Raw genomic sequence first — 27989 nt, 5'->3', positions numbered from 1 at the left:
GCTCAAAGGCCTATTGGAAGAGCCATGTTTTAAAACTCATCCAAAAGGCTTGAAGAGTGGGCACAAGTCTAATTTCTTTAAGTACAGCCCTCCATTTGCAAGAAGCCACGAAACTTCGTAATTATGGCATAAAAAGAGGAAGAAAATAAATATTGTGTGCTATGAAGGACAAACACAAGTAGGAAAGCAGCGACAAACAAGGCAGTACAGAAGATTGATTATGGGAATTGCATCATCAAAGTGGCACCACAGGGCCATTGAGAGAAAGTGTTAAAGTGATTGTTTTCTTTATGTTCCATTTACTTAATGTGGTGCTACAAGATAGTGGGCTGGTGTGACAGAGCCCTCCCAGGCAATAATAAGGTCATTCATACTTACTGCAAATGAGCAATAACCTTCTGTTCTTAAAAAAAGGAAATCTTATAAAGAAGAGACCAAGGCTTGGACAGATTTTATTCTAATGAGCCTAGTGGTTCAGGACGCAAGCCAGGCGGGAATGTTGGGGGGAAGGTCTTTCCAAACACTTTTTATTGCTATGATAACTGCCTAGATTTCAATGGGGACTATGGTGAGAACTGGTATTTGGGTCTGGCTTTCAACTGATTATGGTAAATGTTTATCCTATACTTTATTTTTAATTCCAAAATGTAATGAACTTTCTGGATAGCCCTATTATTATTATTATTATTATTATTATTATTATTATTATTATTATTATTATTATTTTATTGTATGACACAGCTGTTTTATTGTCATCTTATAGAGAACTTTCTCTATTTTTACCAGAGACAACGTCCTGACCTCGATTCTGCCTTTGTCATTCTGCTTGTACATTGTATCTGGAGTTGGACTTTTGACTGTAATGATTGCCAGTACATCATATCTTATGCCGCCACATTTAATTGCACTTGTACTTACAATCTGCTGCTAAAAACGGGTACCAAAAAATACCAATTCCAGTACCCCCCACAATTGCACTTCAATTTCCCTACTCTCAATGCAATCTATATATATAAAAATGTAATATGCATAATTAGGACCGAGTTAACAATAAAACCACTGGGCCAAATCACACATAATTTGGCCACAAAACGAATCACTTTCCAAGGAGTGACCATCAACCCCCCCCTCCCAAACCGGATTGGTCGATATCTATTTTTCACTTTCCCCATTCCCCTTTTGGCCCAAATGGTACGCTCCCCTCTTTTTTCTTTACTCTCCACACTTGACCCGAGGGGGGGGAGGCGACTGTGTTTACAGCTGACGGGGAGCCCTGCACGTGGAGAAGAGCAGGTAGAGATAGAGCCAGCTGCCAGGGCTGTTCTTCCTGGAGGGGCTTCCCCCACTCCTCACACACACAGGAACACATAGACCTCCAATTAGAAAGCGGGGGAAGGGAGGAGGAGGAGAGGAAGAGCCAGCCTCCCCATGGCTACCAGTCAGAAAGGTAGGCCCCACACCCTTTAGGTCCTGCCCATTTTGTGTCATAGCAACCCCCTCAGCCACAATGGCACCCAGGGGATAGGCAGGGTTCACTCAGGGCCCTTTCACACAGGCCTTTATCCCAGAATATCAAGGCAGAAAATCCCACAGTATCTGTTTTGAACTGGGTTATCTGAGTCCACACTCAGATAATGTGGGATTTTCTGCCTTGATATTTTGGGATAAAGGGCTGTGTGGAAGGGCCCTTAGGTCTCTTTCACACTGCCTATAAAATACAAATTATCTGATTTGAACTGGGTTATAGTGTAGACTCAAGGCCCTTCCACAGTTATATAACCCAGAATGCCAAGGCAGATAACCCAAAGTATCTGCTTTGAACTGGATTATCTTGAGTCCACACTGCGATATAATCCACTTCGGTGTAGATTTTATACAGCTGTGTAGAAGGGACCTCATATAATCCAGTTCTAAGCAGATAGTACAAGATTATAAATATCTATATTACTGTGCTTTAATAATACAGAACAATATAATCTCTAAAATCAGGACAGTAAATAAAGAACAACACTCTGAAAACAGGGGAATTCCAGACAGGAAACAATCAGGGCCAGCTAACACCTCTGAATAAAGGCTTCCCCCAGGGAGAAAACAGCCAGGCTTTGAAGCTGAAAGGCCATTAAATGCTAATCATTCTGGCTAATTGCAGCATTCATACTTGCCTCCAACAGACCAAAAAAAAAAAAAAGGAACAACCAGAAATATTTTATATTCACAAGCTTTAGCAAATAACATATACTAACTACCACCAATTCCTCAATACTTTATTTCCCATACCACCATATTTCCCCACAGCAATGCGTGGCTGGGCACAGCTTGTTATTTATAAGATCTTATCAACCTTGTCAAGTTATATTGATGCTGGGGTGGGTGGGTGAATGGGAAATCATTGCAATTAGGGACAGTATATAATGATATATATGGTTTTTTTTATTAGAGATATGAATACTGAATGTGCAATAGAATAATCATTGATAGATAAGCTGATGCACTGGGTACATTATCTAATCATAATCTCATTTGTTAACCAACTTTTGTATAAATTGCTATCCTTCCGTCACATGATGACATGCATGGTGCTCCTGGGGGAAGGGATCTCCAGGATTGGGGTGCCCTGATAGAAGCCCTTCAGGAGAAGGGGAGATGCAGTCAAAATTGACAACATAGGGGAAAGCAGAATAAAGTCCTTGTGCCTCTGGAACACCACCCCCTGACTACAAATAGTCTGGATAGTCAATATGACAGGATCCCTGGGTTAAAGCTCCTGCTGCTTGTCATGCACCAGGGCAGCGGAGCACCAAGAACCCAACACGGAGGCCAATAAAACTATCTAATATCTTTATTAAGGAAATATATAAGGAGGATAAAAACAAGTAGAGAATATAGTCCAGAAACAGACCTTTCAAAGAAGGCCTAAAATAGTCCAGAAATAGTTTGTCCAATAAATGATATTAGAGTTCAAAGGTAAAATCCAACCGAAACACACACTAATGCCAAGCAATAGTGTGGGGAATAGTCCAAAGTCTTTCAAGGCACAAGGTAAATCCGCAGGGAAGCTGAGAACAAGGCTTGAATCTGGGAAACAAGGTCCGTGGTACAAAACAAGGCAGGCAGTCCAAAACTTGATTCAAGGAGCATAATCCGTGGCTGAGAATAATGCAAGGCAATACTTGGATACTTGGATAAGCGAGGCAAGGAAACTGGATTGCGTACTTGGCAAAGTCCGCACTAGGCTGGAAACATGGAATTCACTCTCGAAGCTGAGCTGATGTCTCCGCAAAGAATCAACAGAGTTTGATACTTTTATCTGGGTCTCGTTTCCCGCCAAATGGGCGTCCAGCGTTCTCTTTCCCTAGAGAACAGGGAACAAAAACCCAGCTTGCAGGTGTAAGACTCCCTGGATTTTCCCAGGGGAAACATGGCTAATCAGTCTTGCTTGGCAGCAATGCGGGCACTCCTCTGAATTCTCTCTCTCGCTCCCCTATCCGCCGAGAAAGATTGCTTTCTAGCAAAGGGAGGTGAGCTTTGATCAAGGTCAGTTTTAATTGGTTCTTGGACAAGAACTTCAGGCAGCTGGAAAAACTCTGGCTCTGGCTGTTGATCCGGAGAAAACCCCATGTTTTCATCCTCATCTGTCACAATGACACTAGGCACAGGACTATAAAGCCCATGAGGCATCACACTGCTGAATGTCATGTCTGCAAATGGTAAAACAACAACCATCCAAGACTTGGTCTTGGATGAATATGCGGACATGGCTCACATCACTGAGACCTGGTTGGATGAACTGGGGGGGGGGGAGGTAAATCTCACCCAGCTTTGTCCTTCAGGTTTCGGAGTGTATCAGCAGGCTAGGTCTAGGGGGGCAGGGGGGCAGAGTCATGGTGGTCTATTGGGATTCCATCTCTCTGGTCAGGTGTCCCATCCCTCAATCATCCACATTCGAATGTTTCTTAACAGGGAGAGATTAGGTATTCTGCTTGTGTACCACCCACCCTGCTGCACAACAGTCTCCCTACCTGAGCAAATGGGGGTGATCTCTGGCCTGGCATTGGAGTCTCAACAGCTTATAGTACTGGGGGACTACAACGCCCATGTCGAGACCACCTTGTCTACCTCGTCTTAGGAAATTATGGCCACCATGACAACCATGGGGCTATCCCAAATTCTATCTGGGCCCACTCAAAGCAGGGGGGATGATGTGATTGGCAAGCCTTTGTTTTCTCTCTACATCCCTTCTATGGGGGGGAGTAACTATTTTCTTCAGCATTTCTTCACCAAATGAAGAACAGCCATTATATGCAGACTTTTTCCATTTGTTATGTTGCGAAGAGTGCTTGACACGTTACCAAAGCACACTGGATGTTTTAGAGCATCATCATCATATGCTACCACCTGTGGCTGAGTGTGATTGTTTTCCGAGTGTAGAGTCTTGGTGGTGGGAAATCACTCACATCGATTTCCAGATGGAAGATGGTCCTGACAAGGGTTTGCTTGACACACCTTCCTCTTGGCACATTTCTCCTCTTCACGCTCTATTCGTGCATCTTCAAAATCCAGGGTGCTGTTGGTAACAGCTGACCTATAATTAAAATGCTCAAGTGGCAGGGCTTTCCAGGTCTCTATGTTAATTCCACATTGTTAGGGTTAGCATTAAGCCCATCTTTAAATTTTCACTGACAATATATTTTCCATTTTATAATAATGCTGCTCAAAGTGGCAGTCCATGGACAAATGTCACCCCAAAAGCCTTTGATTGGTTAGGTGTGCAAAGTTTTCAAAATACAAAGAAAGAGTAGTACTATTACAGGCCTATATATGGCACATTAGGAGATAAACATCATTGCGCCATATACCTTTATAATCATATTGTTAGAATTAGATCTAAAACCAGTTGTGAAATTGAGCTCTTAACAAATCCCTATAGAAATTACGTTGTCATTCTGTAGACTTTTTTTAGCTACTTTCGAGTACCTTTTGCATTGCCATGCTTTCTCTGCCATACTGTTATGTTCTTGATTCTCTAAGCTCCACCCCTGTTCTAAAGGAATTTCCATGGATTGTTGCTATATACAGAATCTTTTCTCCTTCTGCTAATACATATGCAGTCTCATTCCCATCTAGCTTCTAGCTTGACAATCGCTTCAAGGGCTTCTCGTCCAAGAATGGAATGTCAAAGGATGTACTTCAGAAGACTTCTTCCTTTGTTTCTGCTGACTCTAATTAGTGTACAGAATGAGATTGCTGGTCAGACACCACCAGAGGGATTCAGATACGTCTCTTATGAGGTGACCATCCCAAGAAAACTGACCCCTAGATATGGTCAGGAAGAATCCAAAGGCATTAGCTATCTGCTGCATATTGAGGGGAAGGGCCACATCTTCCATCTGAGGCAGAAGAAAGCATTTGTGCCGAAACACTTTCCGGTCTTCACCTACAATAAGGTGGGGGAACTCCAAGTGGATTATCCTTTCATCAAGGATGACTGTTTCTATCATGGCTTTGTTCAGGGCCAGCTCTCTTCCCAGGTCACCCTCAGCATTTGCTCTGGAGGACTCAGAGGTGTGGCTCATTTTGACAACATGACCTATGAAATTGAACCGGTCCAGGCATCTGCTAGCTTCCAGCATGTAGTGTATCGTCTGGAAGAGAAGGAAGGTGCTATTAGGAAGAGGTGTGGAGTAACAAAGGAAGAGGAAAGACGGCAAGAGATTCTGCTGCAGAACACAGAAAAAGTAGTGGTGAAAAGGAATTCGCAAAATGTGTGGTGGACCCATGTTAGATATGCTAAAGTTGCCATTGTAGTGGATTATGAACGATTTGAGAGATTTGACAGTAATGAAACTATTCTTACTTGGCATGTTCTGGTTGTATTTCATATTGCTGTTTCATTCTATGACGCCCTTTCCTTTCAGCCCTCTTTAGTTGGACTAGAAATCTGGTCAGAAAGGAATCTCATAACTATTCATGACATTCCAGAGGATGTACTTTGGGCTTTTACTGAATGGAGAAGGCATTCACTTCTTCCTCGTCTACAGAATGATGCTGCTCACTTATTTTTATATAAAGAGCTTTCTCCAGTACTTGGAATTGCATATGTAGAAACAATCTGTAGTGCGGATCATGCAGCTGGTCTTACTTATTTGATGTCTAGACATTTATTTTATTACGCTATTACATTTGCACATGAACTAGGACATAATCTTGGTATGAGACATGATGAAAGCTATTGCCATTGTGATCGAGGTTTGTGCATCATGAATGAATATCAACGTCTCACTGATCAGTTTAGCAATTGTAGTTATAGGGACTATTTCAAATCCATGAACCGTCAGTGTTTGTTAATACAGCCAGATGAAAAGTTTCATGAACCCTCATATTGTGGAAACAAAGTTGTGGAAGATGGAGAGCAATGTGATTGTGGTACAGAAGATGAATGTGAATCAGATCCATGTTGTCAGTCTAAGTGTGAGTTACGTCCAGGGGCCACTTGTGCATTTGGATCATGTTGCAGAAACTGCCAATATGTTCCAGCTCGATCCATTTGCAGAAGAAATGTTAGTATATGTGATCTTCCTGAATACTGTCATGGGTCTTCAGAATGGTGTCCTGAAGACGTCTATGTTCAAGATGGGGCCCCATGCAGGGATGGGGCATATTGTTATCAGGGGAATTGTACTACGCATGACAGGCAGTGCAAAATTATCTTTGGCTCAAAAGCAACAGTGGCTTCAGAGGATTGTTTCAGAATAATGAATGCTCGAGGTGATCGTTTTGGCAACTGTGGCCTTAAACATGGGGTTTATAGCAAATGTACAACATCGAACATCCTGTGTGGCAGGATCCAGTGTTCAGACGTGGATGATCTCCCCACGTTGGAAGATCACAGCACCATGATTCAGACACAGGCTGGGGGCATTGAGTGCTGGGGCCTAGACTACCACAGTGGGATGGAAATAGCTGATTACGGAGCAGTAAGGGATGGCACTCCTTGTGGCACAGACATGATGTGCATTGGTGGAGAGTGTTTGCATGTGTCCCTCTTGAACTATGACTGTAATGTCACTAAGTGTCACAACCGGGGAGTATGCAATACCTACAAACATTGCCATTGTGATTATGGCTGGGCCCCTCCTGACTGTCTCAAAGAAGGTTATGGTGGTAGTAGTGACAGTGGACCTGCTTCGCCATATAGGAGTGCTGTTGTTGCAGGAGCTGTTGTAGGAACTTTATTTGCTCTGTCTTCAGCAACTATTGTTCTTACCATGGCTGTATATAAGGTTCTGCTGAGCCATGGTTTTAAAAGTCTGAGCTCAGTTATCTCCCCAGTCGAGTTAACAGAAGAAATAAATTGAAAGTGGACAATTCATACAGAAGGAAAAAAATGTATGTATGAAATAGTATTTAATACTTGTATTTTTATTCATTATTTTCTCTTTGTATTGTTTTTGTTCTTTGATAAATCTACAAAGAATGTTATTGTGTATGAGGCTGATATGCCCCACCCTGCGGAAAGGAAATGTTTCTTTGGAATTCGGGGGAACAGTTTGAGCATTTCATTTGACTGACATGTTTGGCAACATGTTAAGCAACAAAACATTTCTAACAAAAGCACTGTGCTGAGCTAACAGGTTTAAGCAGCAATTCATGAAGGCTAAATGAATTTTAAATATTTGTAAGTATTTTAAAAACAAAAAATAAAGAAGAGAGTTTTGTTTTAGTAATCTCTTAGTTAAAATACAACAATGATCTTCATTGTAGGTTTTTTATAGGCCATAAAGTTGAAATAAACAAAGTTTTGAACAAAGTCTATGAACAAGTCTCTTTGAGCACTATAAATCCCATTATAAGTCTGGCACAAATCTTTATGGACTTCATCCCACAGAATAGGTCAAGTGTTTGGGAAAACAGGTTTTCCCTAAAGCTTTGCCATACTCCATCTTGAAATTCAATGGAAGATTTTCCTACCTTCATCGCATCTAATCCTTCTCTCCGATTTCTTTAAGATCTATCTGATTTACCACCACATGGTAAAGACTTGTATCCCTCCACTATCTATCCCCGGTTTTCTTTTTCTTTTCTTTTCTTTTCTTTTCTTTTTAAAGCCTTCTATCTTCTAGTTCAACTTACAGCCCGAAATGAGGGTTATTCTTACGTTTTTACAGGAGGGAGGAGGCAATGAAGCTTTAGCTTTCTTAAATCTCTCTGTGCTGTCCTTTCGATTGGCAGTTTCTTCAGGCAAGAGTTCAAAGGGACTTTTATGACCTGACACTGGAAGAGCAGGGGGCAATGTTGGAAGATGTTGGATTATGGTTGTATGTGTATGAAATGTAAATCAAGTGTTTTCTGCTGTTGTGCAAGAGTGTGTGTTTCAGCAATGAAACAGTTAACAGCAGGCTAGTTTTGACTGACAGCCTGTTGTGACTAGTATGACCTATCAGACATGATTTCCAGCCTTGGAGGTCGGAAACTTCCTTCAGACTGAGGAATGTGTTTTTCTTATATCCGAGTGTTGTTGAGCTGGTGCTTGCCGAGGCAAGAGGCTATAGAAGAATGCCAGCTCACCCTACATTTTGGAAACTGCAAGATACTGCTACCCCGCATTTGAAGCTTGTGTCGTGTAAAGGGCATCATCGGTGTGTTGAGGTTCAGATGCGATACCCCTTTTTAAAGAAGGCAAACCTTGCAGAACCCCCTAGTGCCAGCTTTCCAATAAAGGAACTAGGAGGCAGAGACAACAGGTGGGAATTTCCTCAATGTGTAGAAATGCTTATTTAATTGTGTGTGATGAAGTCATATGTTTATGTTTGTCTGGTTAGGGATGATGGCACCGGATTTTGAAACATGTAACGAATTGGCATTATTTATTTATTTATTTCCAGTATTTATATCGCGCCCTTCTCACCCGGAGGGACTCGGGGCAGCTTACAAAATTGGCAACAATTCGATGCCGACAACATAGTTGAAATCATAACAATATATAAATCCATTAAGAACAATTACATACAATATAAAATATAAGTCCGAAAAGGCCCTGTTCTTCGTTCCCGCCAGCCGCGCTTGCGAGGCAGGCGGGACCGAGAGCAGGGCCCCACCAGATGACCTTAGGGATCTTCCTGGCTCATAGGAGGAGATACGTTCAGACAAGTAGATTGGGCCAGAACCATTTAGGGCTTTATAGGTCAAAACCAGCACTTTGAATTGGGCTCGGTAGCATATCGGCAGCCAGTGGAGCTGGCTTAGCAGGGGGGTGGTACACTCCCTGTAAGCCGCCCCAGTTATTAGTCTGGCTGCCTCCTGTTGTACTAATTGGAGCTTCTGGGCCGTCTTCAAAGGCGTTGTAGTAGTCCAAATGGGATATAACCAGAGCGTGGACCACCATGGCCAAGTCAGACTTCCCAAGGTACGGGCACAGCTGGCGCACAAGTCTTAGTTGTGCAAATGCTCCCCTGGCCACCGCTGAGACCTGGGGCTCCAGGCTCAGCGATGAGTCCAGGAGAACACCCAGACTGCGAACCTGTGTCTTCAGGGGGAGTGCGACCCCGTCCAACACAGGCTCTAACCCCATACCCTGTTCGGCCCTACGACTGACCAGGAGGATCTCTGTCTTGTCTGGATTCAATTTCAATTTGTTCGCCCTCATCCAGTCTCACACAGCGGCCAAGCACCAGTTCAGGACCGGAACAGACTCCTTAGTGACAGGTGGAAAGGAGTGACAGAGCTGGACATCATATACCGCACCCCAAAACTCTGGATGATCTCTCCCAGTGGCTTCATGTATATTTTGAACAACATGGGAGACAATACTGAACCCTGTGGGACCCCACAAAACAATGGTTGCAGGGCTGAGCAGGTGTCCCCCAGTGACACCATCTGGGAACGACCCTCCAAGAAGGACCGGAGCCATGGCAAAACAGTACCTCCAAGACCCATCCCGGCAAGGCGTCCCAGAAGGATACCGTGATCAACGGTATCGAAGGCCGCTGAGAGGTCCAGCAGAACCAGCAGGGACACACTCCCCTTGTCCAGCTCCCGGCGAAGATCATCGACTAAGGTGACCAAGGCTGTCTCAGTACTATGTTTGGCCTAAAACCAGATTGCGCCTGATCCAGAAAATCTGTATCTACCAAGAATGCCTGGAGTTGTACGGCCACCACACGTTCCACGACTTTGCCCAAAAAGGGGAGATTGGAAATAGGTCAATAGCTGTCCAATTGAGTGGGGTTCAGTGATGGCTTTTTCAACAGTGGTTTGATCACAGCCAATTTAAGGCTCGCTGGAACAATGCCTTCCCGAAAGGAGGCTTTCACCACCACCTTCACCCACTCAGCCAATCCCCCTCTGGATTCTCTCACCAGCCAGGATGGGCAGGGGTCTAGGATGCATGTGATAGCCTTCACCTCTCCAAGCACCTTGTCCACTTCCTCAGGCTGAACCAATTGAAAAGAATCCATCCAGGGAGACATTCCCATGGGAAATAATGATCTTGATTTGTCTCAGGCTCCTGTTCAGGTGTAAGATAATGAACTGTTTGGCCTTGACAGTCAAGAAGCTCCATTGCTATCTCAGGCAGATCATTTGCAATGGAAAGGAATGCCTCAGCGTAGCCTGAGATTAGCTGGAAAACGGGGGGGGGGGGGGGGGCTCTGAAGGGAAGAGAAATGCATTTTTGGGTTGCTTTTAAAACTGTGTGTTGGGAGACAAATCTCTGTCAAAGCAAATTCTCGCTTCATCAGAGGGAATGGTCTATGTCTTCATGCTTTGGAAATTCTCCTGCTCGTGAATCCTTGTAACCTATGGACTATTGTATCTTTGGGAATAGACTTTTGCTTTTTGTCTATGGATCATTGGATTTATTGACTCTATTTTACAACTATTTTGGGAACTATATTTTTTCCTGCTTTGATATTATATATATTTTGCTTTTGCTCAATAAACTACAAAATACTACCTTCTATGTGTGGCTTGGTGTAAATAGCAAGGTGAACTATTCTGAGGTGCGACATCCCCCTCCCCTGGATTACTTCGATGCTCCCCCCCCCCCGGCCGCTAGATACACACCCTCTCCCTACATGGTCTTCCATAGTGGAAGACTCACTTTCACACATGAGGATCTTATTACCACTGCTTCCTACTCCCACCTCCTTTACTATAAAAATAAATCTATCCCTCCTTCCCTCCCCTGCCTAAGAGAATTAGTAGAACCTCAAAAGCTCCCAGCCTTGTCTTATAGATCTAAAATGACATGTGCTGAGGTAGATAGATATTATTTCCACCATCTGGGAGAGGGACCCCGGGCAAGGGGGGTTATGTTGGTGTTACAATTGGAAGTACAGTAGAGTCTCACTTATCCAAGCCTCACTTATCCAAGCTTCTGGATTATCCAAGCCATTTTTGTAGTCAATGTTTTCAATATATCATGATATTTTGGTGCTAAATTCGTAAATACAGTAATTACAACATAACATTTCTGTGTATTGAACTACTTTTTCTGTCAAATTTGTTGTATAACATGATGTTTGGGTGCATAATTTGTAAAATCATAACCTAATTTGATGTTTAAGAGGCTTTTCCTTAATCCCTCCTTATCCGAGATATTCACTTATCCAAGCGTCTGCCGGCCCGTTTAGCTTGGATAAGTGAGACTCTACTGTAGTAGTATACTCAACTTAAAGTGCTAAGATGTTAATTTCTTTACCCCAACCCCTATTAAAGTGCTCTAGTGCTTCAGTGCTGTTTGTGCTGTTATCTGTGGTTAGTAATTGAATTAACCTGATAGACTCTAACCATTGCCCTCCCTTCCCACCCTCCTCTTAGCCCTCCCTGGCCCTTAATTAATGCCCTAGCTCCTAACACACTTTGATCACTACAGATGTTAACTGTAGCTGTCACTACCACAATGAAAAAGTGCTATAGTGCTGGTAGGCGATAAGTCTCTTCATAAAGTGCTTGGTGTGTAGTTTGGCAAATGGTACTTCGCCTTGCCCCCTCCACATCACCAGGTCTGGTCCAGTCACAAAAGATGTAAATAGAGCACGAGGAGGTCCAGCGTCTCCCCAGTCACCCGTCCAGCCTGGCACCCGTGGAGAGTGGCAAGCCGGTGGGCAGACTCCCAATGCCAGGGCCACGCAGCACCCACAGAATGGTGGCATTTCGCAACCGCGATGTCAGGACCATAATTTCTGGGCCTGTACTCTGGCACCAGAAATCAAGGACGCTGACATCAAAGACTGATAAGGCACCTGCGGTTCTCAGCCCTGAAGGGAAACGGCTGGCGTGTGAGCTGGAAGAATTGCACGGGGTTTTCTCTGGGCGGGAATTGTTACTTTGAATGTGGGGGGAGTGTATATAAGGGAGTCTTTCTGGGCCGACCAACAATCTCAGCTTTATGCGTGTCAAAGTATCCTACAGTAAAGTTTTCAGTGATAACAGAGCGAGTCTCTTGTGTTCATTTGGAAGAGGCTGGAGTGAGCTGACACGCGACTTGCCTGTGCCTCCCGCCGACAGCATGGACTGAAGGTGAGTGGTCTACCAGGACCCTGCCGAACGCCTTAGCAACTCACGCTGTCCCCGCAGGATCCATCGCCGCAAGCGTGTCATCCTTGTTCCACCAGCACACACTGCCCTTAGTCACAGAACAACCGTCTGCCTCCTCCGGCAGCTGCTGAACTGCCGCCAAGCACGACAAGTAAAACAGTGGATGGGGGGCAGAGCCAGCCTGCCCTCAGCTCCAGCACAATGCCAAATGGCCCTCAGCTCCAGCATGATGGCCCCAACAACCCCCAGGGTGGCACAGCAACGATATGGACAAACGGACAATGGAATTCTAAAAACCGGCAGCTAGGTAAGGGTTTTACTTTGTTCAGTCAGGTCTTACAGCTTTGCAGGCTGTATTTTAATGGCAGGCGAGGCTCTCACTTTCATCCGTGCATTCTTCCACGCTTTCTTCCCATTCCACTCCAGAAAACCAGAAAACCAAACCCCAAAACAACCCCCGTCATCTTGTGGCTTAGGCCTGGCTCTCTGAAGCGGAGATTGTAAATAGCAGCCGTGGAGAGGCTAAAGTTTTTCAGCAGCCATGCGGAGCCCGCAAATATCCATCCTACCTCAGCACCATCTTGGTCTGTATTATTTGTCACCTGTTTGAAATCTCCCTGACTGTTGTGCCTTAGTGCTATGAAATCGTGGAAATTGTAGTTTTACAAAGGTCCTTCACTTGCTGCTTCTGTTCCTTCTGTAACTCCCTTTTCTATCTTTTTTATAACCTCCTTATTTTCCTCATTTTTCTTCAGATCTCCCTCTTTCTTTGGCAGATTTCTCTCTCCATCTGCCTTGGGCAGTTTTCTAGCCATTTCTGGCATCCTCTTTTCCTCGTCTGTACATCTAATCCACTCTTCCTCTTGGCATCTCTTTTCTTTCTCCTACTCCTACAACTATGTCACCTGCTTTGGGGTAAGCTGTGAGGTTCAAAAGTCTTTTCAGGAAAACTACTGAAAGTTGTCGAGTTCCTTCTTATCTCTATCCACTTCATCACATGTACTAAATTCCACTGACTGCTATACTTAAAATCCAGGAATCCGCTGCTCCCACCACATTCGTCTGGCTTCAAGTGTAGAAGAGAGCATTCCTTGTGTATTTTTAAGTGTGGTGGCTAGCAGTCTTTTTCTGTTGCACCCCTAGGCTGCAGAGATACCTTAAAACTATACTGGAACCCCAGGCTATAAGCAATGCAAGCTGTTTATTGAAGATAATATGGAAGCAATAGCAAATGAAAGTTCAAATTCAATAAAACAAGGTTTTAGTCCACAAGGTACGAGACACTTGAGAATCTTGAAGCAAATGTCCATAAAAATTCAAACACAAGAATAAACTTCTATCAAGGTAATTGAAATTAGTCCAAGGAATAGGATCATAAACAAAACAAAGAACAGGATCAATGACTGGAGCAAAGAACAAGTTCATGAACTCAAACAAAGGACAGGATCTTGAACTGGGACTAGAGATTCACAATGCTAGGCTTTCAGGAACATTACATGATAATCCAAAATCTCCAGGAACAGGAATAAGTACTGGAACAAAGCTCAAAATACAAGGCTTACAGGAACTTGGCATGAAAGTCCAAAGGTAACATGAAACAAGAGTCCATGAAGCAAGAACAAACCTCTCAATGAGTAAAGTTACCACCTCTGAATTCTCTCTCAGAAGCGGTTCCTCTTAAAGCTAGAATCAAGGCCTCTTTCTGTGGGAAGTTTGCTCAAAACCCTTTCTCATTAGTAACTATTTACTTCTTTTCAAAACTCCCTTTCTTGTCTCTGTTGACATATTGCTTTCTTTCTGTCAACCTCATTACTCTTATCAAGACTGGAATGTCCATGCCAGGGTATAACTCGACCTTGACTCTCCCAAGGAATGCGGTTCAAGCTACCAGCTTGAAACCATTGTATGCCTGCTCCCAGAATCCTCAGGAACAGCAGCCTCATCAAACTCTGGCTTTCCAGAATCATTTACCTCTGGCTGCATAAGAATCTCAGGCCCCAACCCAGATTCATATGACAGGTCAAGTGCAGGTACAATCACAGGCTGAATAGGCTGAACAAGCCCTACCTCAAGCTCACCTGACAGCTCAGATACAGGTGGGGATACAACATTTTCAGCTTTTCAGAAGGTGGCGAGGCACTGGATTTTTTGAAATCATCTGGAAGTTTGGCCTCTTCTGTAATGTAGTGGCCTTCATTGAAAATGAGGGAGGGGATGTTGTGGGAGGAGCTAAACCACCCATCCCGGTAAGAAGAGTTCCACAGCCATTACCTTTTCCTCACAAAGCAAGTTGCCAAAACAATTTCTTTCCTTTAAAAAAGCCTTTTTGGGTCCCTCCCCCCTCCTTTCTAGGGAGAGAGGGGGGAGAGAGAAAAGCAGTCGATCTATCCATTGTCAGGGAGAGAGAGAGAGAGAGGAGAAGGGGAAATAGCCCTGCTGCTTCAAAGCCTGCCTGCAGTAATGCTATCAAGCAAGTATCCTGAGGGGGGGGGGGGGGTAGAGGGAGAGGGGGAGAGAGGGGGAGGGGGATAGCCCTGCACCTTCAAAGCCTGGCTGCAGTAATGCTATCAAGCATGTATCCAGATATTTGGGATTCAGAAGCTGAATTTCATTTTGCCCACATCTGTGGCAAGCATCCTCCAAGGTAAGTGGGATTGTTGCAATTGTCACATCAAGATAAAATTCCTTGAAAATAAGGCCCACTGAGTTCAATTAAACACTAGCACCTTTCAGGGCTGCCTGAAAGCATTAGCTCATTATTATCATAGATAAGTGGGAATTTAGCAACTGGCCACCTTGATTGGCATTGAGTAGCCTTGTAGCTTCAAAGTCTGGTTGTCTATTTTGGCAAATTATCGTAGGCTGGCATCACTTTCAGCTGAAATTACAGTAGAGCCCTGGTTATCTGAGATAAAGGGGCGGGCCCCATATCGGATAACTGAATGGCTCGGATAGGATGAGGTCTCACGGAGGGACGTCCCTCCACAAGACCTCGCCCCATGGGAAGCGCTTTGCTATTGCTGCTGTCTAGGCAGGAGCGATGGCGAGGCGCTTGCCTGAGCCGAAGTCTCGCGGAGGGACGTCCCTCTGTGAGACCTCGCCCCTTGGGAAGCGCCTCGCCATTGCTGCTAGGCAGCAGCTATTGTGGGGTGCTTCCTCCCCCCTCTCCCTCTCCTTCTCTCGAACTTGAAAGAAGGAGAGGAAGAGGGAGGGGCACCCCCAGCAGCGCCTCAGATAATACAGAGCCTCGGTTAACCGGGGCTCTACTGTAAATAAAAATACCCTGGTGGCTTCTGCTTCAACTTGGTGAGATCTATTCTGGAATATTGGCTTCTTTTTCTCATCAGGCTTAACACACAGCGGCTTGGATGTCACTATCCACTGCTGCTCTAAATTGCTTGATAACACTATGATACAAGTATCCCCTAGTAATTTATTTGTATATGATTTTGAAAATATTATACAGTGTATAATACTTTGTTCCCAGAGCAGATACAACTAAGTTGCAGAGTTTTCCCCCCTTCCCTCATGCCAGAAAAACACTGAAATACCTAATTCCTCTTGTTTCTTTCTTTCTCCCTCCCTCCCTCCCTCCCTCCCTCCCTTCTTCCTCTCTTTTAGGCAGCATCCCAAAGAGATAAACTGAGTATGCTCAGAAACTTCTCAGCTCTCACGTTAATACAGAGCGAGGCTGAGATTTCAAGGAGAGGATGATTTCTTAGAATAAATAATGTGGGGGGAAGGATGGTGGGCAGGGCCTCAGATCTGTAATGTGTTGAGAAATTTACTCAAAGACTGCGGAGAACATACCAAGTTGCATGGAAGTGTGCTGAAGGTAAGGAATTCATTCATTTAATAAAAAAGGAACTCTACTGAGCAAAACATTTTCATCCATTTCATTGCCTTAATGTGATGAAGTCCTATAAAGATCTATCAGTGTCACCCTTAGGTAAAGATCAGTTGTTAATTTGGTAATTTGGAACTAGTTGTATATATCTCTAGGTCCTGGCAACCACTCTGGTTGTTGTTGGCAAGGGCTGTTACCGAATGTCACATTTTATGATCTTAAGGGTAATGTTTGGGACTTTAGAGGCCTTGATGTAGATGCCCATGGTGGAAGTTAGTGTGGGGGCCAGACTGCCCCCTACAGCAACTTCTACTGGAGCTTCTTTTGAGCACAACTCTAGTGCTGCTGGTTTATCATCTTATGAGACCTTTTTCTATTTTAACCAACAATTACTTCCTGACTTCGATTGTGTCTTTGCCATTCTGCTTGTTCATTGTATCTGGAGTTGGACTTTTGACTGTAATGATTTCCAGTACATCATACCTTATGCCGTCACATTTAATTGCACCTGCCCTTACGATCTGCTCCTAAAAATGGGTACCAAAAATATCAATTCCGATACCCTCCTACCACCATTTCACTTCAATTTCCCTCCCCTCAATGCAATTATTTACAAGACCTTATCAACCGCATCAGATTATATTGATATGGGGAGGGGGGCGGGTGTGAATGCAAGAACATTGCAGTTAGGGAGAGTACTCGGATTGATATATATGGTTTTATATCATAGATATAAATACCCGGGGGGGGGGGCAATCATTGATAGATAGGTTGATGCACTGGGTACACTATCTAATCACAATTTCATTGGTTAACCAACTTTTGTATAAATGGCCATCCTTTCATCACATAATGGCATGCATGGTTCTCCTGGGGGAAGGGATCTCTCTGGTCAGGGTGCCCTGATAGAAATTCTTCAGGGGAGGGGGAGATGCAGTCAAAATTGGCAACACAGGGGGAAGCAGAATAAAGTCTTTGTGCCTCTGGAATGCCACCCCCTGACTACAAATATTCTGGATAGCCAATATGCCATGCACCCTGGGCTACAGCTCCTGAGTCTGAGACTTGATCTTGGATGAATATGCAGACCTAGCTTGCTTCAACGAGACCTGGTTGGATGAACTTGTGTGTGTGTGTGGGGGGGGGGGGGACACAGGTAAATCTCACCCAGCTTTGCCCTCCAGTTTTCGGGGTGCACCAGCAGGCTGGGCCTGGGGGGGGCGGGGAGGCAGAGTCATGGTGGTCTATTGGGATTCCATCTCTCTGGTCAGGTGTCCCATCCCTCAACTATCCACGTTTGAATGTGTCTATCTCAGAGTGGGTAACAGGGACAGATTAGGGATTCTGTTTGTGTACCACCCACCCCGCTGCACAAGAGTCTCCCTGCCTGAGGTAGTGGGGGTGATCTTTGGCCTGGCGTTGGAGTGTCAATGACTTATAGTGCTGGGGGACTTCAATGTCCATGCCGAGACCACCTAGTTTGCTGTGGCTTAGGACTTCATGGTCACCATGACAACCATGGGGCTATCCCCAATTATATCTGGGCCCACTCAAAGCAGGGATGTGTGTGTGATGTGATCGGTGAGCCTTTGTTTCCTCTCTACATCCCTTCTATTGGGAGTAATTATTTTCTTTGCCTTTTCTTCACCAAATGCAAAACAGCCATTGTATGCAGGGTTTTTCCATTCGTTATGTTTCAAAGAGTGTTTGACACATGTTACCAAAGCACACTGGATATTTTAAAGCATCATCATCATATGCTATAACTCCTGGTCGCGTATGATTGTTTTCTGAGTGTAGAGTCTCAGTGGTGGGTCCATAAGTGACTGTAGAGACCTATTCTGGACCTACATGGTCATTTGAAATAACTCACATCGATTTCCAGATGGAAGATGGCCCTGACAAGGGTTTGCTTGAGACACCTTCCTCTTGGCACATTTCTCCCTTTCACTCTCTATTCGTAGCTCTACAAAATCCACAGTCCTGTTGGAAACAGCTGACCTATAATTTAAATGCTCAAATGTCAGGGCTTTCCAGTTCTTTGTGTTTATTCCACATTTTAAGGTGAGCATTAAATTTTTAAATCTCTTTTACAATACATTTTCCATTTTAGAACAATGCTACTCAAAGTGCTAGTCCATGGACAAATGCCACCCCAAAAGCCTTTGGTTGGTTATCTGTGGAAAGTTTTAAAAATACAAAGAAAGAGTAGTAGCTATTATAGGCCTATATATATGGCACATTAGGAGAGAATTGTCATTGCACCATATAATTTTACTAGCTGTGCCCGGCCACGCGTTGCTGTGGCGAAGTATGGTGGTATGGGAAATAAAGTATTGAGGAATTGGTGGTAGTTAAGGTCAAGGGGAAAGGTTTTCCCCAGACATTAAGTTCAGTCGTGTCTGACTCTGGAGGTTGGTGCTCATCTCCATTTCTAAGCCGAAGAGCCGGCGTTGTCCGTAGACTCCTCCAAGGTCATGTGGGATGACTACATGGAGCGGCGTTACCTTCCCGCCAGAGCAGTACCTATTGATGCACTCACATTTGCATGTTTTCGAACTTCTGGGTTGGCAGAAGCTGGGGCTAACAGTGGGGGCTCTCTCCGCTCCCCCAATTCAAACCTGTGGCCTTTCGGTCCAGAAGTTCAGCAGCTCAGCGTTTTAACACGCTGCGCCATCAGGGGATATTATTTCCTAAAGGTTGTGAATATACAATATTTCTGATTGGTTTTTTTTGTTTGTTGGAGGCAAGTATGAATGCTGTAATTAGGAAAAATGATTAGGATGTAATGGCCTTGCAGCTTTAAAGCCTGGCTGTTTCCTCCCTGAGTGAATTTTTTGTTGGGAGGTGTTAGCTGGCCCTGATTGTTTCCTGTCTGGAATTCCCTTGTTTTCATAGTGGTGTTGTTTGCGATATTTTATGTGCTTCTACTGTCTGTGGCCCCGAGAAAACAGAGGATTTTCCAGACTTTGATGATGGGAATACTTTGTTGGGAGGTGTTAGCTGGCCCCGATTGTTTCCTGTGTGGAATTCCCCTGTTTATTTACTGTCCTGGTTTTAGAGATTATATTGTTCTGCATTATTCTATCCCAGTAATTATTTCATATTAAAGAAGAATCTCACTTATCCAACATTCGCTTATACAATGTTCTGGATTATCCAACGCAGTCTGCCTTTTCATAATCAATGTTTTTGTAGTCAGTGTTTTAAATTCATTGTGATATTTTAGTGGTAAATTTGTAAATACAGTACAGTAGAGTCTCACTTATCCAACATAAACGGGCCGGCAGAACGTTGGATAAGCGAATATGTTGGATAATGAGGAATTAAGGATAACCCTATTAAACATCAAATTAAGTTATAATTTTACAAATTAAGCACCAAAACATCATGGTAGACAACAAATTTGTCAGAAAAAGTAGTTCAGTACACAGTAATGCTATATAGTAATTACTGTATTTATGAATTTAGCACCAAAATATCACGATATATTGAAAGCATTGACTACAAAAATGCGTTGGATAATCCAGAACGTTGGATAAGCGAGTGTTGGATAAGTGAGACTCTACTGTAAATACTACATAGCATTACTGCGCATGGAACTGCTTTTTCTGTCAAATTTGTTGTATAATATGATGTTTTGGTGCTTAATTTGTATAACGATTACCTAATTTGATGTTTAATTGGCTTTTCCTGAATCCCTTCTTATTATCCAACATATTCACTTATCCTGCCGGCCTGTTTACGTTGGATAAGTGAGACTCTACTGTATATTGATAATCTTAAATTATCTGCTTAGAACTGGATTGTATGAGGCCCCTTCTTCACAGCTGTATAAAATGCACACTGAAGTGGATTATATGGCAGTGTGGAGTCAAGATAATCCAGTGCAAAGCAGATAATATAAGATTATAAATGGGTTCTATAGCTGTGTGGAAGGGCCTTGAGTCTACACTGCCATATAATCCAGTGCAAATTAGATAATCTGTGGAAGAAGTCTAAGTGACGCCTAAATCTGCCTGTCCCCTAACTGAAACCTGGCTGTCCCTTGGTTGCTAGGCAACCAAGTGGGCAGAGATTAGCCCTCTAAACTGGCAGCAATTGGATAAAAACAATTATTGCTCTCCCTCTAATTAGGACTTTATTTTTCTTTTCTTTTTGTTGTATCAACCTTGAGGCGTGGATGATGGGTTGTGTTGTCAAATTTTGAGGTTGGGGGGCCTGTACTTTTGTTGTTTTGTGAATTGCCGTGATGCCATCACTCTTTTATATATATAGATAGTCATACTAGCAGTGCCTGGCCACGCGTTGCTGTGGCTTATGGGAATCCTTTGTTGGCCAGGTGGAATAGCAGTGTATAGCCTTGCAGCCTCAAAGCCTGGCTGTTTTCTTCTTATGGGAATCCTTGTTTGGTGAGCTGGAATACAAAGGAATAGGCTTGCCGCTTGGAAGGCTGGGGAATTGCATTCTAGGGGAATGGTTTTTTGGGCTGCTAGAATAGCCTCACTACTTCAAAGCCTGGCTGCTTGCTACCTGGAGGAATCATTGATTGGTCAGCTTCAATAGTACAGAGTAGTATCACTGCTTCAAAGCCTGGCTGCCTTATACCAAGGTTAATCCTTTGGTTGAATTGCATTGACTAGCCTTGCAACTTCAGTGCCTGCTGTGTTATACCTAGGGAAATCCTTCTTTGGTGAGCTGGAGTAGCATCCTCAATCAAACAGCTGCTTTGAAGCCTGGCTACTTCCTTTGTTTGGCCAGCTTGAATTGCACTGAATAGTCCTGCAACTTAAAAGCCTGGCCACTTTCTACATAGGGTATCCTTGCTAGGCCAGGTTGAATGGGATGGAGTAGGCTCGTGACTTCAAGCAGGAAATCACATTCAAAGCACCTCCGACAGATGGCCATCCAGCCTCTGTTTAAAAGCCTCCAAAGAAGGCGCCTCCACCACAGTCCGGGGGAGAGAGTTCCACTCCGAACAACTCTCACAGTGAGGAAGTTCTTCCTGATGTTCAGGTGGAATCTCCTTTCCTGTAGTTTGAAGCCGTTGTTCCGCGTCCTAGTCTGCAGGGCAGCAGAAAATAAGCTTACTCCCTCCTCTCTATGACTCCCCTTCACGTATTTGTACATGGCTATCATGTCTCCTCTCAGCCTTCTCTTCTGCAGGCTAAACATGCCCAGTTCTTTAAGCCACTCCTCATAGTGCTTGTTCTCAGACCCTTAATCATTTTAGTTGCCCTCCTCTGGACACTTTCCAGCTTGTCAACATCTCCCTTCAATTGCGGTGCCCAGAATTGGACACAGTATTCCAGGTGTGGTCTAACCAAGGCAGAATAGAGGGGTAGCATGACTTCCCTGGATCTAGATGCTATACCCCTATTTATGCAGGCCAGAATCCAGTTGGCTTTTTTTAGCAGCCGCATCACATTGTAGGCTCATGTTTAACTTGTTATCCATGAGGACTCCAAGATCTTTTTCACACGTACTGCTGTCGAGCCAGGCATCGTCCCCCATTCTGTATCTTTGCATTCCATTTTTTCTGCTTTTGTCCCTGTTGAACTTCATTTTGTTAGTTTCGGTCCATCTCTCTAGTCTGTTAAGATCGTTTTGAATTCTGCTCCTTTCTTCTGGAGTGTTGGAATGGCTATCCCTCCCAGTTTGGTGTCATCTGCAAACTTGATGATCGTGCCTTCTAACCCTTCATCTAAGTCGTTAATAAAGATATTGAACAGAACCGGGCACAGGACGGAACCCTGTGGCACTCCACTCGTGACATCTTTCCAAGATGAAGATGACGCACCCTTTGGGTTCGTTCGCTTAGCCAATTACAGATCCACCTAACCGTAGTTTTGTCTAACCCACATTTTACTAGTTTTTTTGCCAGAAGGTCGTGGGGCAAACCTGGCCGCTTTCTACCTTGTACAATCTTTGGTTGGCCAGGTTGAATAGGAATGAATAGTCTCAGTGCGGCAAGTATGAATGCTGCAATTAGTCACCTTGATTAGCATTTAATGATTTTGCAGCTTCAAAGCCTGGATGCTCCCTCCCTGGGGGAATCCTTTGTTGGGAGGTGTTAGTTGGCTTTGGGTGTTTCCTTTCTGGAATTTCAATGTTTTCAGAGTGTGGCTCTTTATTTACTGTCCTGATTTTAGAGATTATATTGTTCTGTATTATTATATCACAGTAATTATTATATATTATATTTATAATCTTATATTATCTGCTTAGAACTGGATTATATGAGGCCCCTTCTACAAAATCCACATTGAACTGGATTATATGACAGTGTGGACTCAAGATAATCCAGTTCAAAGCAGACACTGTCCATTATATGCCTTGGCATTTTGGGTTATATAGCTGTGTGGAAGGGCCTTGAGTCTACACTGCCATATAATCCAGTTCAAATCAGATAATCTGTATTTTATAGGCAGTGTGGAAGAGGCCTAAGTGAGCTCTGCTTATCCCCTGGGTGCCATTGTGGCTGAGGGGATTGCTATGACATGAAGGGGGTGGGGCCTACGCTTCTGATAGGCAGCCAGGGGGAGTATGGCTCTTCCTCATCCTTCCTCCCCACCCGCTTTCTAACTGAATGTCTGTGTGTTCCTGTGTGTGCGAGGAGGGAGGGAAGCCCCTTCCAGAAGAACAGCCCTGGCAGCTGGCTCTTTCTCTACCTGCTCTTCTCCACGTGCCAGACTGCCCCATCAGCTGTAAACACAGTCGCCCGCCTCAGGGCAAGTGCACAGAGTAAAGGGAAAAGAGGAGAGGATACCATTCCAGCCGAAAAGGAAGGGGGGAAAGTGAAAAATAGATATAGACCAATCCATTTTTTGTGGAGGGGGTGGGGTGGGTGGAATGAAGGACATAACGTGGATGTCTTGGTGTATTGTGGCCATATTTGGTGTGGTTTGGCTCATTGGTTTTGTTGCTAACTCAGTCCTAACTATGCACATTACATTTTAATATATATAGATTGTTAAAATTAGATCTAAAATCAGCTGTGAAATTGAGCTCTTAAGTAACAAACTCCTATAGAAATTACGTTGTCATTCTATGGACTTTCTAGCCACTTTTGAGCACCTTTTGCATTGCCATGCTATCTCTGCCATACTGTTCTGTTCTTGATTCTCTAAGCTCCACCCCTATTCTAAAGGAATTCCCATGGATTGTTGCTATATACAGAATCTTTTCTCCTTCTGCTAATACATATGCAGTCTCATTCCCATCTAGCTTCTACTTGACAACCGCTTCAAGAGCTTCTCGTCCAAGAATGGAATGTCAAAGGATGTACTTCAGGAGACTTCTTCCTCTGTTTCTGCTGACTCTAATTAGTATGCAGAATAAGATTGTTGGTCAGACACCACCAGAGGGATTTAGATACGTCTCTTATGAGGTGACCATCCCAAGAAAACTGACCCCTAGATATGGTCAGGAAGAATCCAAAGGCATCAGCTATCTGCTGCATATTGAGGGGAAGGGCCACATCTTCCATCTGAGGCAGAAGAAAGCATTTGTCCCGAAACACTTTCCGGTCTTCACCTACAATAAGGTGGGGGAACTCCAAGTGGACTATCCTTTCATCAAGGATGACTGTTTCTATCATGGCTTTGTTCAGGGCCAGCTCTCTTCCCAGGTCACCCTCAGCATTTGCTCTGGAGGACTAAGAGGTGTGTTTGGGTTTGACAACATGACCTATGAAATTGAACCGGTCCAGGCATCTGCTAGCTTCCAGCATGTAGTGTATCGCCTGGAAGAGAAGGAAGGTGCTGTTAGAATGAGGTGTGGAGTAACAAAGGAAGAGGAAAGACGGCAAGAGATTCTGCTGCAGAACACAGAAAAAGTAGTGGTGAAAAGGAGTTCGCAAAATGTGTGGTGGACCCATGTTAGATATGCTAAAGTTGCCATTGTAGTGGACCATGACCGATTTGTGGAGTATGACAAAAATGAAACTGTTCTTACTTGGCATGTTCTGGTTGTTTTTCATATTGCTGTTTCATTCTATGACGCCCTTTCCTTTCAGCCCTCTTTAGTTGGACTAGAAATCTGGTCAGAAAGGAATCTCATAACTATTGATTTCATTCCAGATGAGGTACTTTTGGCTTTTACTGAATGGAGAAGGCATTCACTTCTTCCTCGTCTACAGAATGATGCTGCTCACTTATTTTTATATAAAGTGCTTTCTCCAGTACTTGGACTTGCATTTATAGAAACAATCTGTAGTGCGGATTTTGCAACTGGTATTACCTATTTGATGTCTAGACATTTATTTTATTTCGCTATTACATTTGCACATGAATTAGGACATAATCTTGGTATGAGACATGATGAACAATACTGCCATTGTGATCGAGGTTTGTGCATCATGAATGAATATCAACGTCTCACTGATCAGTTTAGTAATTGTAGTTATAGGGACTATTTCAAATCCATGAACCGTCAGTGTTTGTTAATACAGCCAGATGAAAAGTTTCATGAACCCTCATATTGTGGAAACAAAGTTGTGGAAGATGGAGAGCAATGTGATTGTGGTACAGAAGATGAATGTGAATCAGATCCATGTTGTCAGTCTAAGTGTGAGTTACGTCCAGGGGCCACTTGTGCATTTGGATCATGTTGCAGAAACTGCCAATATGTTCCAGCTCGATCCATTTGCAGAAGAAATGTTAGTATATGTGATCTTCCTGAATACTGTCATGGGTCTTCAGAATGGTGTCCTGAAGACGTCTATGTTCAAGATGGGGCCCCGTGCAGGGATGGGGCATATTGTTATCAGGGGAATTGTACTACGCATGACAGGCAGTGCAAAATTATCTTTAGCTCAAAAGCAACAGTGGCTTCAGAGAATTGTTTCAGAATAATGAATGCTCGAGGTGATCGTTTTGGCAACTGTGGCCTTAAACATGGGGTTTATAGCAAATGTACAACATCGAACATCCTGTGTGGCAGGATCCAGTGTTCAGACGTGGATGATCTCCCCACGTTGGAAGATCACAGCACCATGATTCAGACACAGGCTGGGGGCATTGAGTGCTGGGGCCTAGACTACCACAGTGGGATGGAAATAGCTGATTACGGAGCAGTAAGGGATGGCACTCCTTGTGGCACAGACATGATGTGCATTGGTGGAGAGTGTTTGCATGTGTCCCTCTTGAACTATGACTGTAATGTCACTAAGTGTCACAACCGGGGAGTATGCAATACCTACAAACATTGCCATTGTGATTATGGCTGGGCCCCTCCTGACTGTCTCAAAGAAGGCTATGGTGGCAGCATTGACAGCGGACCTGCTTCACAAGATAGGAGTGCTGTTGTTGCAGGAGCTGTTGTAGGAACTTTATTTGCTCTGTCTTCAGCAACTATTGTTCTTGCAGTGGCTGTATATTATAAGGTTATTTCGAGCCACGGTTTTAGGAAACTGAGCTCAGTTATCTCCCCAGTGAATTTAACAGAAGAAGTAAACTGAAAGTGAACAATTCACATAGAAGGAAAAAATGTATGTAGGTGATAATATTTAATGTTTGTATTTTATGCATTATTTAATTTTGGTATTGTTTTTGCTCTGCGATAAAATAACAAAGAATGTTATTGTTTTTGTGGCTGATATTGTGTTCAGAGATAGGGGGATTTTTTTTGCCATAAAAGATTACATGAATGGTGGCATTCTTTAAATATTGAAGATGTGTTCCTTAATGGTGATAAAACAGAAATGCTGTCTTCAAATTTTCATCATTTGAGCTGATAGCAGCATCTAAATACACAAGAACCCACCTATGAGAAATGTGCAGAAGCACTGAAAGTTAATGTCCCAAGGAAATATGTAGTATTTCATTTCAAAGTCTAAATTTACTTGTGTTTAATGTCTAGGAATGAAAGACTATTCCTTTGTTTTTTCCCTCTGGAAGTTAAATCTTTTATGAACTTTTGAAGGCAAGGAATAGATAGTTTGCATCTGCTCTGAGTGAACATGCACCAAACAATCATAGGGGCCTAACAGCTCACCCTCAACAGCCATGGCTCACTGAGGCATTTCAAACTTATTAGAGGCTGGGATTCCCCAGTGTTGATCGTACCAGTGTTGACTGTAAAGAGCACATTAGGACTGTATATTAGAGCGACACCCATTGTGAATGTAATGTTTGACACAGTGGTTTATTCTAATAGAATATAGGAAATAATTCCCTCAATATCAAATTACTGCTGGGGACATGGGATCCACCTCTAAAGTCTACTGCTTGGGGGACAAGGAAACTTGAATATGCAGCTTTACCTGAAGATGTGTCTCCACCTCTACAGCTGCTGCATTCAATTTCTCCATCTGCCCCAGATAACTTTTGGAGAAGATCTCTAAGAAAAGGCAACTACCCAACTTTTGGCAGATTAATAGCAGATTCACAAAAGCTGCATGTCTACTTGTGAATCATCAAATAAGGGGTCTCTTGTGGACCTTTCTTTAGAAAAAAAATATGATATTCAAATTACTTAAACTCAAATGTTAGCATCTTTATTTGGAGATCTATGTAGAGATCTCTTAATATTCTGAATTACTTCTGAATAAATGTTGCTGTTACTGGAAAATCAATCCATTTTGTATTGTATTTCATCATAGTAAATGTATTGGTATCAGGAGGATTGGGAGCAAAAGTTGTGATCTACATTGCTGCACATTGAAGGCCTCCTTTGATAGTGGGGGGACATGGCAAACATCACAAATGAGGAACATTAAATACTACAGCTTTGAGCAAACCCCACTTAAAAAATCTGAAAAACAACAGAAGAAAGTACCCTATATACTCGAGTATAAGCCAACCCGAATATAAGCCGAGGTACCTAATTTTACCACAAAAACTGGGAAAACTTATTGACTCGAGTATAAGCCAAGGATGGGAAATGCAGCAGCTATTGGTAAATTTCAAGAATAAAAATTAAAATAGATACCAGTAAAATTACATTAAGTGAGGCATCGGTAGATTAAATGTTTTTGAATATTTACATAAAACTGTAAATTTAAAATAAGACTATCCACCTCTGATTAAATCATTATTCTAACTTTCTTCAATGTACCAGTACATTTGCTTATGTATCCTTTCCAATAATAATAAAATTGGTAAAATAATAAATGTAATAGTAACAATAATGATAGGGTAAAATAATAAATGTAATAATAATAATAATAATAATAATAATAATAATAATAATAATAATAAATAGAGTAAAATAATACAGTAAATGTAATAATAAGAGAGTAAAATAATAAATATAATAATAATAAATTGATTAAAATATTAAATGTAATAATAATAAATAGAGTAAAATAATAAATGTAATAATAATAATAAAGAGTAAAATACTATTTGCAATAATAATAGAGAAAAATTATAAATGTAATAATAATGAGTAAAATAATGAATACAATTATAACAATAATAGAGAAAAATAATAAATGTAATAATAATAATAGATGTAATAATAAATGTAATAATAATAAATGTAATAATAATAAAGTAAAATAATAAATAAAATAATGATAATTAGGAAAATAAATGTAATAAGAGAGTAAAATAATAAATGCAATAAGAGACTAAAATAAATGTAATAATATTAATAGAAA

At 42.8% G+C, this 27989-nt stretch overlaps 2 protein-coding genes across 2 annotated transcripts; both read left to right on the top strand.

Moving 5' to 3' along the window:
• The first annotated feature begins 130 nt into the window (after window positions 1-130).
• On the top strand, window positions 131-12044 carry LOC107983690 (disintegrin and metalloproteinase domain-containing protein 21-like). Its single transcript, XM_062968079.1, has one exon. It carries the CDS (start codon window positions 5103-5105, stop codon window positions 7353-7355), a length of 2253 nt encoding a protein of 750 aa, XP_062824149.1. The 5' UTR covers window positions 131-5102; the 3' UTR covers window positions 7356-12044.
• A 5501-nt stretch (window positions 12045-17545) lies between these two features.
• Window positions 17546-27505, top strand: LOC103281366 (disintegrin and metalloproteinase domain-containing protein 21). The gene has a single exon (XM_016998262.2). The coding sequence runs from the start codon at window positions 23475-23477 to the stop codon at window positions 25842-25844; it is 2370 nt and encodes a 789-aa protein (XP_016853751.2). The 5' UTR covers window positions 17546-23474; the 3' UTR covers window positions 25845-27505.
• Window positions 27506-27989: the final 484 nt, after the last annotated feature.

This window comes from Anolis carolinensis, chromosome 1 (genome assembly GCF_035594765.1).
Source record: "Anolis carolinensis isolate JA03-04 chromosome 1, rAnoCar3.1.pri, whole genome shotgun sequence".
NCBI lineage: Eukaryota > Metazoa > Chordata > Lepidosauria > Squamata > Dactyloidae > Anolis > Anolis carolinensis.
The sequence above is the reverse complement of the archived record's forward strand: the minus strand, read 5'-3'. Positions and strand labels throughout refer to the sequence as shown.